At 42.7% G+C, this 14,143-nt stretch overlaps 1 protein-coding gene across 1 annotated transcript in view; it reads left to right on the forward strand.

Moving 5' to 3' along the window:
• Positions 1-13,854, forward strand: part of LOC8035609 (sushi, von Willebrand factor type A, EGF and pentraxin domain-containing protein 1) — a 60,156-nt gene extending 46,302 nt beyond the window's left edge. Inside the window, exons 21-33 of the mRNA XM_040217691.3 lie at positions 1,566-1,830; positions 3,704-3,908; positions 5,593-5,743; positions 6,448-6,510; positions 6,757-6,891; positions 7,331-7,453; positions 8,049-8,086; positions 8,175-8,273; positions 8,366-8,417; positions 9,758-10,221; positions 11,063-11,184; positions 12,470-12,654; positions 13,501-13,854. Coding sequence (XP_040073625.1) covers positions 1,566-1,830; positions 3,704-3,908; positions 5,593-5,743; positions 6,448-6,510; positions 6,757-6,891; positions 7,331-7,453; positions 8,049-8,086; positions 8,175-8,273; positions 8,366-8,417; positions 9,758-10,221; positions 11,063-11,184; positions 12,470-12,654; positions 13,501-13,721 — 2,123 coding nt within the window. The 3' untranslated portion in view covers positions 13,722-13,854. The remainder of the gene's footprint in view (positions 1-1,565; positions 1,831-3,703; positions 3,909-5,592; positions 5,744-6,447; positions 6,511-6,756; positions 6,892-7,330; positions 7,454-8,048; positions 8,087-8,174; positions 8,274-8,365; positions 8,418-9,757; positions 10,222-11,062; positions 11,185-12,469; positions 12,655-13,500) is intronic.
• The last annotated feature ends 289 nt before the right edge of the window (positions 13,855-14,143 follow it).

The following is a 14,143-nucleotide window of genomic DNA, read 5'->3' on the forward strand; positions in this document are numbered from 1 at the left end:
TCCTTTTCGGGACAAATGAATTCATTGAATTTTTAAGGTGCACCGAGGATTTGAATAAAAAGGAAATCTCGATCAGTATGCGCTGCTCAGAGATATGGTATGTTCCTCATTTCCGCACGAATCATACGTAACAATCCCCTCGCCATATGTTACCTTCTGTACTAAACAGGTACCATCTAGAAAACATAGTTATATATTCTCTGACTAGGGCTGGATTGTATATGTGTTTTATCTACCGCGGATGTCTCTGTATGACATTTTTCTTTTTCTCGCTTTCGCATAATATGCTTGCTGCCACACGATCCTGCGCTTTCACATGTTTACTCTGTTTATTGTTACTGAAGTGCGTGCCTAGTTGCTGAGACACACTCTATATGCTGTATAACGAGGCTTTTCAATGTATCACACTTTTCTTCCCGATTGCTAGACATGTTTTGCTTTAGGGCCCCAGACCCAGTGAAGTTACTATCTGGTAGCTTTTTATCGGGAGGCCCACAAGAGTAAATTTCTGGAAATAAATATTTCATTTCATTTCACTCCAAAAAAAAGTGCAGTGACAACAAGGTAATGAGAACAGTATTCTTGATTTTGTGTGAGCCCTTAATCATACTGCAGAGCAATGGCCCATACCTAGCCACGTAGTTCTACGCCCCCGTATTTATACGCACACCCCGAGTCTTTACTAACCTGAAATCTACAATATCGTATATAACTAGCGACGAACTTTCTTTGTTGATTTGGTTCAACCTATTTATGCAAAACACCTGGAAAATTGCCGTCTAATTTTTTTCTCTGTCCTAGGTCATGTCTTAGCGGGTTTTTTCGTTGTAACCTCTTGATATAGACAAAAGTTTTGTACGTAACACGCGCAAGACATTAGCTCGAACATCTATAGTCGCACAAATGAAAATAAAAATACAGGAAAAAAGGAGATAGTTGCAGGCCACAAGCCTTCGCGAACTGTGAAGTATCAATTACACCTGACAATGCAAAAATGCTAACCAAGTTATCTTATGAAGCGTAATTATGACGCAACGTTTTCATTGCGATAAAGAGTTAAAAAAAACGTTTTAATACTGAAATGTAATTTATCAAAACTATGCGCCTACATCTGCTCTATACATGGGTTGCACGTGACGTCAATCAAAGAGAACTTTGATGACCACCAGAGAAAAGGGGAAGAAGGAGTCGTCCTTTGTGCTTCCCAAATTGGCACCAGGCGTCGCTATTCTCCTCCCAAAATAACCTGTCACTCAAAATTTTTACAAAAGCATATTCCCTTTCCTCCTCTTAGATGGTCAAAAGTATGCGATATGACGTCAGTGCAACCCATGTAGAGTTACCAACAAGTTAAGAAATGCAGGGTGCTACTTCTTATGTTTGTGCTCCTTGCCTCCTGAATGGTTCTTCAGAACTCTTATCAGCCCGTGCCGTAATCTGATTTCGTACAAAACGACAAGGACGTGACGCGCTACGCCCTATGGTTCTTGCGCTGTCAGGGAGTGAAGCTCTTCAGTATTGCCGGCGAAAAAAGTAATTCACCGTGTCTCTTATCTTATTACCAGTGAGGCCCTCCAACTTCAGCCTACACTTCCCCGATGCTTCCGTGTCCAACTACGCCAGGATTTCCGTAAAGCGCAACCTGAGAGCGATCACCCTATCCTTCTTCATGAAGACCTCCCAAAGCAAGGAGCGCGGGACGCCGGTGTCCTACGCTTTCGCTGACCCCGAAACCGGCGCCATCGTGGACAACGGCCTGGTCGTTTCGGATCCCAACAAGCTGCTCCTCTACATTTTCCAGGAAAGCTACGACACAAATACGGTAGCCAAGTAAGACCACGTTTTTTTGAAGCCTGACATGCTTTTTAACCATACCCATCAATCTCAAATTTTGTCCGTCTGTTCCCTGCATTTTCCGCTAGATTTAGCGGGGAAACTGACGCCACGTGACGTCAGGTGACGTCACGTGAGCTATTCAGCCTGGGGAAATGGACGCGACGTTACGTATATACGTCAACTGGGTTTCCCCTCCATGCATTTAGCAGGAAAATTTACGTCTTATTTGTGGCCAAAATATCAATTTAGAGACCCCGCTAAATTTAGTGGGAAATCGACGTCACTTGACATATGCACCGATTCAGTTACCCGCTAAATTTACCGAGAATATTCACGTCTTGTGACCTCGACACCAATCCAGTTTTTCCGCTAAATTTAGCGGAGGAAATGGACGTCTCGTGACCCCACCTCACGTGATTTATACAACCATCCAGTTTCCCCGCTAAATTTAGCAGGAAAATAAAAATCATATGTGACGCACCAATTCCCTTTAACGCATTTCATCGTTAATAGAATTTTAAAGCTAAAGGTCGCAGATAATTTATTTTAACTGCATTAAAATGCAAGCAAACTGCATGTTTGCTTCTTGCGCAGGAGTCGCTGTGACGTCGGAAACACGCCGAGCTCTGAATGGCCCTGATTGAAGGATTGTGGGAAGACCTCAAAGCAAGCTGCCTCGAGGTCTACCCACTATCCTTCATTCAGAACCAATCAGAGCTCGGCGTTACATCACCACAACCCCTACAAAAGATGCAGACAAACTTGCGCTCCACGAAGTGTTTTGTACTGATGTTCTCGAAAATAACAAAAACAATTTGAAGCGAAACCCTCGTTGATCCCATTTAATGGGTGATGTAAGAGGATGGCTTCAGCAGGCGAGAAAATATATCCAACTCGGTCCAAGTCTGCGAATCGTAGGATCCCGACTTGTGTATATATTTTCTTCCACATTACGTCCGACCTCAACCAAACGCTACGATTGAATGGATCAAATCAAACGGCGTCAAAAGTGTTTCGTCGGGACGCTCGTCGCCTTTGTGCGTTTTCTATCTCCGGCTGGTCCAGTCATGGATAGGGAATGCGTCGCGATCCTGCGCTTTTGTCTATGCGCGATTGGTTTTACCAGTGATAGCTGGCGCATAAAGACGACGAGCACCGTGACGATGCATTTTTGGTGCTGCCTGATTAGCTCCATTCAATATCATCGTTGACTGCGGTCGGTTTTGATGTGAAATGGGGTATAATAAACAAGGCGTTTTTCCTATAGATCTTTGCATCGCTTATCACCCGGGCGAAAAATGCTGAATCACTGAGCCGTGGAAGCGCAGCTTCCGATATAACGCACAGCAGATCGACCGTGCATGCTCATAAGGCGTTCCACAGCCCAGCAGACGAAGACGTTGGAGCGCAGAAGGCGATTTTTGCAAAGGTCTTTAGGCGTTCGTTAGAATCGTTGTACTTGTCTTGGGCTCTAACTAGTTAAGGAATTCCAGAGAGTCTGCCGTTTATCTGGTTTCCTCGATGATGGCCTAAGTGCCGGACATGAGTGTGACAATTCAGCAGTGACGCCTGATTCCGACATTTGTTTGGGAAGTGAGGTCCACAGAGAGGCTAGGTGACAAGTGAACGTCAGGGAGGAGCCTAACTCTGAATGCATCTCCTTTGTGTACTTTAACATTATAGAAATGCTGATCTGTTTAAGCTCTTGTTACTTAAGAGTTTCCTGCGTGTAAATTGTAATTAAAGCAGAAACAAAGGAATAAAATATGCTAATAAACCTCATTTTCTCCGAGAAGTTGATAGCGTCCCTCAGCAGCCGATATACTACAACTCGTTCGTTTTACATGATATATTCGTCTGTTTACAGCGATGACGACTGGCATCATTGCGCGGTCACGTGGAATAGCAAGACGGGTCAGTGGACCTTCTACTGGGACGGACAGTCGCGGATCACAGGAGTCAGGTCCATGGGCGGACACATGTTCAAGGGGGAACTGGTGGTGGGTCAGGAGCAGGACCAGGTTGGAGGAGCGTTCAGTGGCATCGAGTCGTACTCCGGCCACGTGGCTGAAGTAAGTCTCTGAGAAAACGATGGCGAAAGATATATCTCCTTTTTTATGCTTTAATAAGGGAGCCCATAACCCCAGAAATTTATTAGTCCATCCATACATCCCTCCGTTGGTCGGTTCGTGCATTATATTGCTAAGTTTAACAGGAAAATTGACGTCACGTGACCTGAGGTCACGTGACGTCATGTGGTACGACGTTTCACCACCACTTGACGCCGTGGCGTCACTTCACGCGACCACGTCGTGTGAGGTCAGGGTATCACGTGTCAGAGCGACTTGATACCGTAACGTAACATCACGTAACCACGCCGAGTGACGTCAGCTCACGTGATGACAATGTTCTCTTTAAATTTAAAGGACCCCCGAAGAAAAAACAAGTTTTTTTTTTTTTTTTTTTTAGCAATCTGGTTGGGACACGCGCGACAAGCAATAAAGTTTACGCGAAAAAATTTTGTTTAGAGCAACACTGACGGCGAGAGATTTATTTGAAGTTTTGCGCGCGAACTCCATGACGTCACTGGCAATTCTGGAATGGCCATCTTGGTTGTGAAGGCGAACTCCACGCGCCCGACATGCCGAGAGAGAAAACAAGTAGAAAGGATGTGACTCCCGACTAAATCGCGTCTCGCGCCGTCAATAATGCTCTAAAAATTAGTCTGTCTAAAAAGAAAAAAAAAAACATTTTTTTTTCAGGGGTACTCTAAGGGAACATTAATAAACACTACGTGCCTTACTCCCCAAAACAACTGCTTAATGCCGTCTGAACAAAATCAAACGATCGCTCCTTCGGTGTGGACACCTTAAAATTAATTTATTCTTCTTGGGTCCCATTTTGGACAAGTAGTGGCAACAGCTTTCACATATCATATCCTGATACATGCAGTCCGAAAGTATGCATCACTGCATCGTATGCATCGTAACTAAATTATTTTTTTCCGGTAGAAATTATTTCCGACATGCCGGCACCGTCTAAGTACAGCTTTCAGAACATTCAAACTTGTTTATTTCAGTTTCACTTTTTGGCATCAAATCTCGGTTTAAGAGAACTATCATTTGATAATGAATTGATGCGTGAAACCAGTTTTTGAAGTTTCTTTACTTCAAAATTGTGAGCAACGTGGCTGTAAACTTACTTTCCGCACTTTCATGGAGATTCTTTTTATGAAAAGCAGCAGTATCTTTACGCGAATGCCCGCAAAAAATGCTTTCTCTTCAGAATTTTATTTTTCAATAAAGATAGTATAATTTCTGTAATTTCTTTCCATAGCCGCTTGACACGCGTGTTGTACTGTATGTTTGAGCAAATGAACGCGCCATTTTTATTAACTTTTCTAAACAATAGTTTTCCTTGGGTGGCGCAGGGCCTATTTGATTCACTTTTGCATAACTGTTTGAAGAATAAACAAATAACCCTAAAACGGTGCTTGTCATCACCTTTCCCAGCAATGAATACTCCCCGCAAATTTCATCCAAATAACACTATTGGTTTGAAAGGTCACCTTTCTGAGTAATTTCTCTCTTAAATACTGCATTTCATGCCCCATGGGACCTTGGAGATGAAGGACGCTGATTATTGTTAATAATGAAGACACAGGAATAGGGTGCTTCGAATGTGTATTTTTGCTGATCTGCCTCCTTCCTATGCACTGGACCTCATTACTGATAACTGTGTCTGTATCGGCTACAGCTCAACATCTGGGACTACGAGATGTCTGCGTCGGAGATCAACAGCCTTACAACAAGCTGCGGCAACGCCGGGAATGTTGTAGCTTGGCCTGAGCTACGAAATGGCATAGAAGGGAACATTGTGTCCTCTGGCTACCCAGACATCTGCATGGGTGAGACCATTTCGAAAGAAGTTTTAAGGCACTTTCAAAAACGCGGTCTAATAATCTCAGGACAACGCATTTGGTTACGGGCTGAAGTGTTAAATGCGAAGTAAAATATGGTAAATGTGCCGTTTTTGGTGCTACTTCAAACCTCAAATTTTCCTCAAAATCTCAAAGTCTAAAACATTTAGTTGATGCCAATTTCTTTTGACATCTTATTCTCTAATCACGCAGGAGATGCACAAATATTCACGCTAACCGTTGAGATGCTGTATTAGACCCCTGTCCACGGTGTTAATTTTATACAATCGCGAGAAAGTCGAAGTGCACTTCGCTTTAGCGCGGCAGTTCAAATATAAAAAAGAACTCTTAGAGACCCGTTCACATATCTGCGACTTCTTGGGATCGAGCGCCTTCAAAATCTCTTAAAATGACTTACGACGAAAGATCACACTGGCGCCACCTATCGGGTGGCCGTGGAAATACATGGCAGTCCTTTATATTTTGTTTGTTCGCGCATCTTTGTACTTTTTGAGAGCTTGACAAACAACTTTCGCTCTAGGGAAATGAAGTTCAGGATCACCGCATAGATGGCGCCAGCATGCCAGTGTATTCTCTCCTTGTAAGATATATGAGAGGTTTTAAGACTTAATCCAAAGGAATCGGAATTTATAGAAAAGTGTCTTTCTTAGACATGCTTTCGTTTGTCACAGGGGCACCAGCTACTGTGGATGAATGCCAGACTTGCCACTGCTCCTTGAACTCTCTGGAGAACCGTAAGTGATAGGAAAGGAAGCTTATATTAGAAAAAAACACAAAAAGCAATAATGCTTCTTTATTTCCAACAATCACAGGACATAAAACGGCAGTGTTTGTCTTAATTGAGAGTGCACTGCATCGAACAATCTCTCAATTTGTTCTAATGGTTGTACCGCAACTGGGACATTTAACAACGTATCCAGTTGTGTTACCACGGTAATGCTCATAAGATAACTGATATGCGGACCTATTTGATCGCTCAGGTTTTCGGTGTGCCAGAAATGCAGGATCGTGTGACAACAACCCTTGTCAAAACGGTCAAGCCTGTGTAATCGGAGATGACGGAAGTTCCCAGTGCGACTGCGAGGAAGGGTTCCAAGGCAAATTCTGCGAATATGGTACGACTGCACATTTGCATCTTTTTCGCAGTTGTCGCGTTCAATGTGCATGCTTAATTGACAAAAAAAAAGAAACAAGTGCGTGGCATCTTCTGTGTTTTGTGATCAGATTACTTTTCGATTGGGAATGTTACGTGCCTCCTTTGCACGACAAGACTCTACCATATCATAGATGTTGACATTTATTTATATAACCCAATAATTATTATAACTATAGTAATAATAGTGAAACTGTCTCCAGCTATAAATATATAGGAGCTATTTCTCATAACCTTTCCTAGCAGTCTGTGTAATGCAATTAAGCCTCAACTATCAAAACCTCAAATTTTCCTCAAAATGGTGTGCGCGTATCTTGAAAACACGTGTTTGCTGAAAAAGGTTGCCGATTAGGCTAATTTCTACATTTATTTCTAACCTTGAGCATCACAATGTTTTGCAGATGTGGATGAATGCCTGGAGGGAAAACATAACTGTTCCCATAAATGTGTCAACTCACTAGGATCTTACACTTGCTCTTGCCCTGCTGGCTTACACCTCAGCGACGATGGCATGACGTGTATAGGTGAGATTGTATTCGCCCATATTTGCCTACGGTGAAGAACTGCGATTGTGCGTCCTTTTCTAGGCTCACAGTCAAAAGATAGGGCAGTACCGATGGCGCAAAACGTTTCACGTGTGCGAGTTCATAAAGCACACGCATGATTATTCTTTGAGCGACTTATGCACCTCACTAGAGTAGCAATTCTATTGGATGTCATCAAACCCTATAGGTAAATAATAGTAAGTTTTTGTTTTCTGTCGGGGAAAACATTGAAAAATTTTTTTATACCAAAGCTGAGCCACCGATTGAATATTTTATGAAATTTCTTAATGAAACACGTGTAGTATGAACAACTGTGTGACATCACCAATGACGACACCACTAAAATAGTAAAGAAATGATAAGGAAATGCGCTCGAGCATAAGGACATTTGGAATTAGGCTAAAAATTGTTTTCTACGAAAAAAAAAACAACAAAAAACTTATGAACCGTCAAGTGCGTGCTGTAATACAACATGCAAAACATGTTTTTTTTTGTAATAGCAAGCGTTTTTTTGTACACGTATGGTAATTTTTATGCATAACTTTGACCAAACTGGTATGAACACTCTTCCTAGATTCATCATATTGCACGGATGGAAGATCGGCATATCTCGTGAGTATACATCTTTCGGTGTTTTTTTTTTACATTGCGCTTGTGAGAAATGGCTTCAGAATCTAAACGACTAATCTTCTCGCTACAGCACGGTGAACATTGGCAAAGAGACTGCGAAACCTGCACTTGCGAAATGGGATTCATCAAATGCTCTGCCCTTACTTGCAAAAGAAAAACATGTCCTGAAGTGAGTTACACGTTTATTCATCGTCCGTATTAATGCTTCTGACATATTAAAGTTGCTTTCAAAAGAGGGTTAATTTATTACTCTTTTTTAAGGGTCAAGTTGTCTTCCATAATCTGAAAGATTGCTGCCCATCATGTGTTGAAGGTAAGATGAAGAAAAGTGGCACGAATACAGTGCTTATTTTACACCTGGTTGTTACATCCTTAGAGGGTTTTGTCTTGCTCAAAAACAGAATGGCCTGTTCACTCCTCCTATAGTTCTACTTAGTAACTAGTAAAATCACTAGTTCCGTAATGTCTTGAACATGAAGAATTGTGAGCGAATTTATAAGAGAACGCACAGATGCCCAAGGTTGTAGTAATGCTCATTGAACAAAGTAATGGCAGGATGAACAGCTAGAGAGATATTGAATTATTGCACTTAGAACCTAATCGCAAACGAATCACCAAGGAAGAACATGCAACAGATGCGTCTTTTGTAAATATTCAAGATACCAAAGAATAAAACTAGAATCAAACTAGTGGATAGCATAAAACTAGTTGAAAGTTGCGCTTGCTATTGTCCACTCCTTCGTGTTCGTCCGCCGTGTTTCCTCATACAAGTCTTCTCAGTATTTTAGATAACGTATACGGTGCAAGGTGAAAATTGATTAACACGAATTCTTGGTCGACATTTTTAGTCTCCAGTTGTTTGCGTTTTATTGAAAAATATTCGGAAACGTTGCCCCACGTGACCAATTTGCACTTGGTGACATGCACATCCCTAATCACCTGCTCTTGACAGTCACGAGTTGCTTACTCATTTCGTCGTATGCTCGGACGCTATGAGGAGCGGAAACTCGTCTGCTTCTTTTTGCAGGAGTTGCGGTGACGTCAGAACACGGGGCTCTGATTGGCTCTGACTGGAAGGATAGGGGGTAGACGCCAATGCTACCTGCTTTGAGGTCTACCAACTGTTTTTCCGATCGGAGCCAATCACAGCTCGGCATTTTGACGTCACCACAACCCGCTGCGAATGAAGGTGACGAACTTGCCCTCCGCATAATCGCTGATTGACACCTTACAAAACGGAGCCGTTGCCTTATATGGTCATGCTTTTCGCTTCGAGATTGGCTCTTTAGCTTTCCAACTGGCTAATGCCGCAATCTGACTGGCTGCAGATTGATTAGGGTGCTATGGAGACACGCCTGCCATTACCTAAGGTGACTTAAGGCGAACTCAAATAGGTTCAAGTGGCCTTCCCTCGGAGGCTCGATGCCGAAGCATCGTCACCTTCCTCCTCTTGTACTTAAACTTGGGCGTAATAAGGGTGTCCTTGCCAATTTACGTGTTTGGCATTTTGTTCGCTCTGTGGTTTTTACTGGGACCAAACAATAAAACACAATCGGACAATAATCCGGCAATAAAATGTCGCGATTTTGTTTAGTACTTTGTCTTCGTTGGATTTGACACTTTCTTCGGACCATCAATTATTTTATTTTTCAGCTCCACCATCTTGTCAGCTGCTTCCAAACAAAACGTTGACCACGTTCGACGGGCTTTCCTTACCGGTGTACGACAGAAGGCGGTACAGCCTGTTTCAAGACTGCTACCACGGCGATTACTTCGGCTACCTGGACGAAACGGGGCACCAAAGGGCGGTTCGAGTCTACATTCATTGCTTGACGGCGACGATGTACCATAACGGTACTGTGCTAGTCAACGACAAGACCGTTAGCTTACCCCACCAGGAAAGCACTATCCTCAAAGTAAGTAGCAGCACAGACGGTGCCGGCGTCGAGCTACAAACTCACCACGGGGTCGTTGTGAGCCTCAAGTCCGATGGAACGATTGTGACCACGATCGCGAAGAAGTTTGCGGGAAAGGTTTGTGGACTCTGCGGCAACATGAACGACGACGGCCCTGACGACTTCAAGACCAGGCACCACATCCCGGCTAAAAGTGTTGAGGTGAGATTATTTTTGGTAATGACGTTGTGAAAGACAAAAAAGTTAAGGTACTTAATGAGGAAGAGATGTTGAACTGAGAGGACAGAAAAATGATGTGCTTGTGTTGCTCACGTCAATCTTTTAATTGCGTCTATAGAACAAGGACTTTAAAATATGTCTTTTTAAAAATGTGTGTAAATATAAAAAACCAAAACCTGCACGGGCATCTCGGAGAAATATCACTACTGGGGGCGGTACCAAGCCTTCGCTGTGAAGGACATATTTCGACGTTTGCCGTGTATAGTGTGGCCGCGAGCCGATAATACATTCACACGCTCTAAAATATAGCAATCATGGTCAACAATACAAGGATCTCAGAGAATGACGTACTTCAGGATACGATTATATCTTAAAATGCCACGTGGGCAGATAAAATGACCACGACGTTTCATTTGCTCCTTGCCACTTCGCGCAATGCAGTTTTTTCTTGTTTTTTTTTGTTTTTTTTTTTTAGTTTTACGATGCTCCGAGTTTTGCTATTCTGCGGGATTCTTTGATTGTTCACCATGATCGGTTGTCCTCGTGTTCTGTAGGAGAGTGAATTTAGGGATCTTCTGTACAGTGGACTATCTGATTCCCATACATTCCAACACTAACTTCACACTGAGTAAGATTGTTTTGCATGGCAGGTTACTTCAAGATTACGGTATATAGATTAGTTCTTTTTTTTATATACTATGAGAAAACTTTCTACCCCCCCCCCCCCCCGCCCCCGCCGCAGAAACAGTTACGCTGTATTTTTCGAGTGGCGTCTGCGGACAGTGCTTTTTTTAATTCTTGACGGCAACTTACCGTTTTGTAGGAATATGTAAGCAGTTGGGAGGTTCCGAATGAGAGGAAGACCCAAAGCAAGCAACCGGAAAGCTGCAGGAAGCGATCACACAGAGATGTCAAGCGCGCCATGGGCATGTGCAACGCGCTCAAGTAAGCACAACTATATGCTACGATGAGACAACAAACGTAAAAGAGCTTATACCGTGCCCTGTAGAAGTAGCGGATGTTGAAGTTGATAAGACACAATTCATTTTTAGTTATGAATTGGACACAATTAGATTTCAGCATTTACATAAAAGTGCGGAGATTCGTTACGATTCTTGAATAGATATATAAAATAGCTAAAATCGCAAACTGAACAGAGATAGGAATAGCATGTACGGGTTGTACACTTATATTCCTTAGTTTGTTTCTCGTCTGCACTTCTTTGATTCTTTCCTGGTGTAATAAATTTCATGGGCTAGACTAGGATTCGGCATACCACATGTCGAGTTTTTTTTTAGATATAAAGCCGCATCTTTCCGAAATCGGCAGGTTGACAGAGATTTCTCTGTTCCTGAACTAGAATCACGGCAAACGTGTCCACCATCTCATCAAGACCCTTTGTTCCTCTGCATCTGAAGTCTCAGTTTCATTTAAAAGGTCCTCTCACAATTTATATCAGTTCCCAAGTTCATGATTGGGAGGCAAATTAAGACCCTCGTTTCTTCTGTAGCTGAAATCTCGGCTACATTCAAAAGATTCTCGGGCACTTTATATCATTTCCCAAGTTTATGATTTCGAGGCAAATTCAATTCTCCCGTACGAAACATAAAAGCCCGCAATAAGTTATAAAGTGTTCATTAATATCTAAGGATCAGCGCAAAAGAAGTCGTACCGTTGTGCTGGCAAAAAATATAGTGCGACACAGTGTTTCAACCACGATCGTCGTGCCTTTGGAATATTGATATTTCGTTGCACGAACGTCCAACGGAGAACATATAGAGATCCTAGACTTCCAACTCCACGACCGGGGTCACGTGGTTAATGGGCCGCGTTTGCAACACCAGCTGCGAGGAGGTGCCGAACGCGTTGATCGTCTGCAGATACCTCCGCCTTTCCGCCTGCTTTCCTTCTCTCCAAATCAAAACGTAGCTCATGCGCGCTTCCGAGGCGTCTGCCATTCAATTGCAAGCCTTATCCATGTTTAAGATGACACTCTCTTCATACATAAAACATACAACATAAGTACATACAACTCCGGTTTGCTTACTGCTTCCTTCAACTGACCCATAAAATTTTGTTCGTAGAAACAACATAAATTTAGGAGTCGCGTGGTAAACTCAAGTCATTCATTGTATAGAAGGCATAAGGCTGCAGCAATCGTGATAAGAGATTCATATCTCCTGAAAAAAAAAAGACCTGAAAACACTTATGGTTTTTCCTCTGGTTTCAGGGGCCGTTACTTCCACGTGTGCTACAAGCATGTCAAGAACCTGCAGGCTTTCGTCGACGCGTGTATGGACCACATGTGCTCGTGCCACCGGAACAACCTTTGCTACTGCGATGCTTTTGCATCTTTCAAGCTGGCCTGTGAGAGGCATAACATCACCTTTAATAAGATGCCCGGAAGGGAGTGCGGTGAGTGGGAAGCAATGAGTAGTTTGCTTTATGCATTAAGTTTTTATGTTTTACCTATAATAACAAGATTCGCTATTCTACAATATTTTGTTTGAAAGGAACGAAACTGACACCTGGACGTTCCAATATTCCCAGTCAGACGCGCTCTGTACAGAAAGGAAAAAAAACCTCTAGAAAAGCTGCAAACGTCCTTAAATAAATCGAATGTCAAATTGCAAAAAAATTACAATTACTGTATAAAACTTTTTTTTCTAAATCTTTTAAACATTTGGAAAGTGGAAGAAGCGAGCGGAGAGATTTAAAACAGGCCACACTGATAGTTGAGATAAGGCCAGCTGAACCAGAGGATAAGGCCAGCTGAACCAAACATACACACAAAGACAAGACCATAAATACAGCTGGACTAACAACTCACTTTTCTTTTTCCTCTTCTTGTATTATATTTCTTCCTTTCTAGCTTATACTAGTTTAGCTGGCCTTAACTGAAGTACGAACAAACTAGCTCAGCTTAAAGACCGACGACCAGATCGCGCTTTCCACTTTTCCCCGCTCCCTCCTTTCCCACCTTCTACCCTGGCCACCGTTGCCTGTTTTCTCCTCCCCCATGGTGAGGAGGATCTTCTGCCCTGCAGAATCTTGGATCTGGTCGTCGGCCTTTAAGGCTATTACACACTGATAAATTACCCTTTGATATCTAATCCGGATTCCACAAAACTTCCGAAGCTATATAATACGAAAACAAACCTACTTTTTTCAAGCGTCTTGTCTGCGGATTGAGGAGACGCGGTAACACAGTTTGGCATTAAGCAAAAATTATACTGCGTTTCCTTCTTTTGTTTCTTGCAGAACGCCAGTGTCCCGAGGGAATGACATTCGACGCCTGTGGCCCGGCACGCGTTGAGAGGTGTCATCCATACTCCTTCGAAGCCATGGACACATGCATGCCCGGCTGTTACTGTCCGTCTGAGAAACTGTGGGAAAACGGAAAATGCGTCGAAAAGAAGAAGTACTGTGCCGCGTACGAAAAGAATCTGAGGGCAATGGGGTCATCAAAGAAAAAAGTGTAGAGGCGGCCTTCAGAATTGTTCGTCACATCACACGACCATGTCACTCATTCTTCATTTATCACTGTTCGAGGTTTCATAAATGGACCTGAAAACAGAAGTAGTGAACTGAAAATTAAAGCGCGATTGCTCCAGACTTGTGCCTATCTTAAATAATATACTAAAGATACTGTAGTTCAAATACTTTTAGTAGTATTTCGGCATCGGGCAAATACATTTCTTCTAGAGTATTTGCTACTCTATCTTAATTACATTTCTCGCTATCTTGTACTCAGTACCTCAAATACATTTTTCAACCTTGAAAAAAAAATTCGCTGTAACGATTTATGGAACTAGGGATCGTCTTTCTCCAGGGTAAAGCTTAACCAATTGCAAACTTAGAGCCAAGCGATTGAACAAAGAACAAAGAAACAAGACATGCGCTA

This window comes from Ixodes scapularis, unplaced genomic scaffold (assembly GCF_016920785.2).
Source record: "Ixodes scapularis isolate PalLabHiFi unplaced genomic scaffold, ASM1692078v2 PGA_scaffold13__105_contigs__length_92229423, whole genome shotgun sequence".
Taxonomy (NCBI): Eukaryota; Metazoa; Arthropoda; class Arachnida; order Ixodida; family Ixodidae; genus Ixodes; species Ixodes scapularis.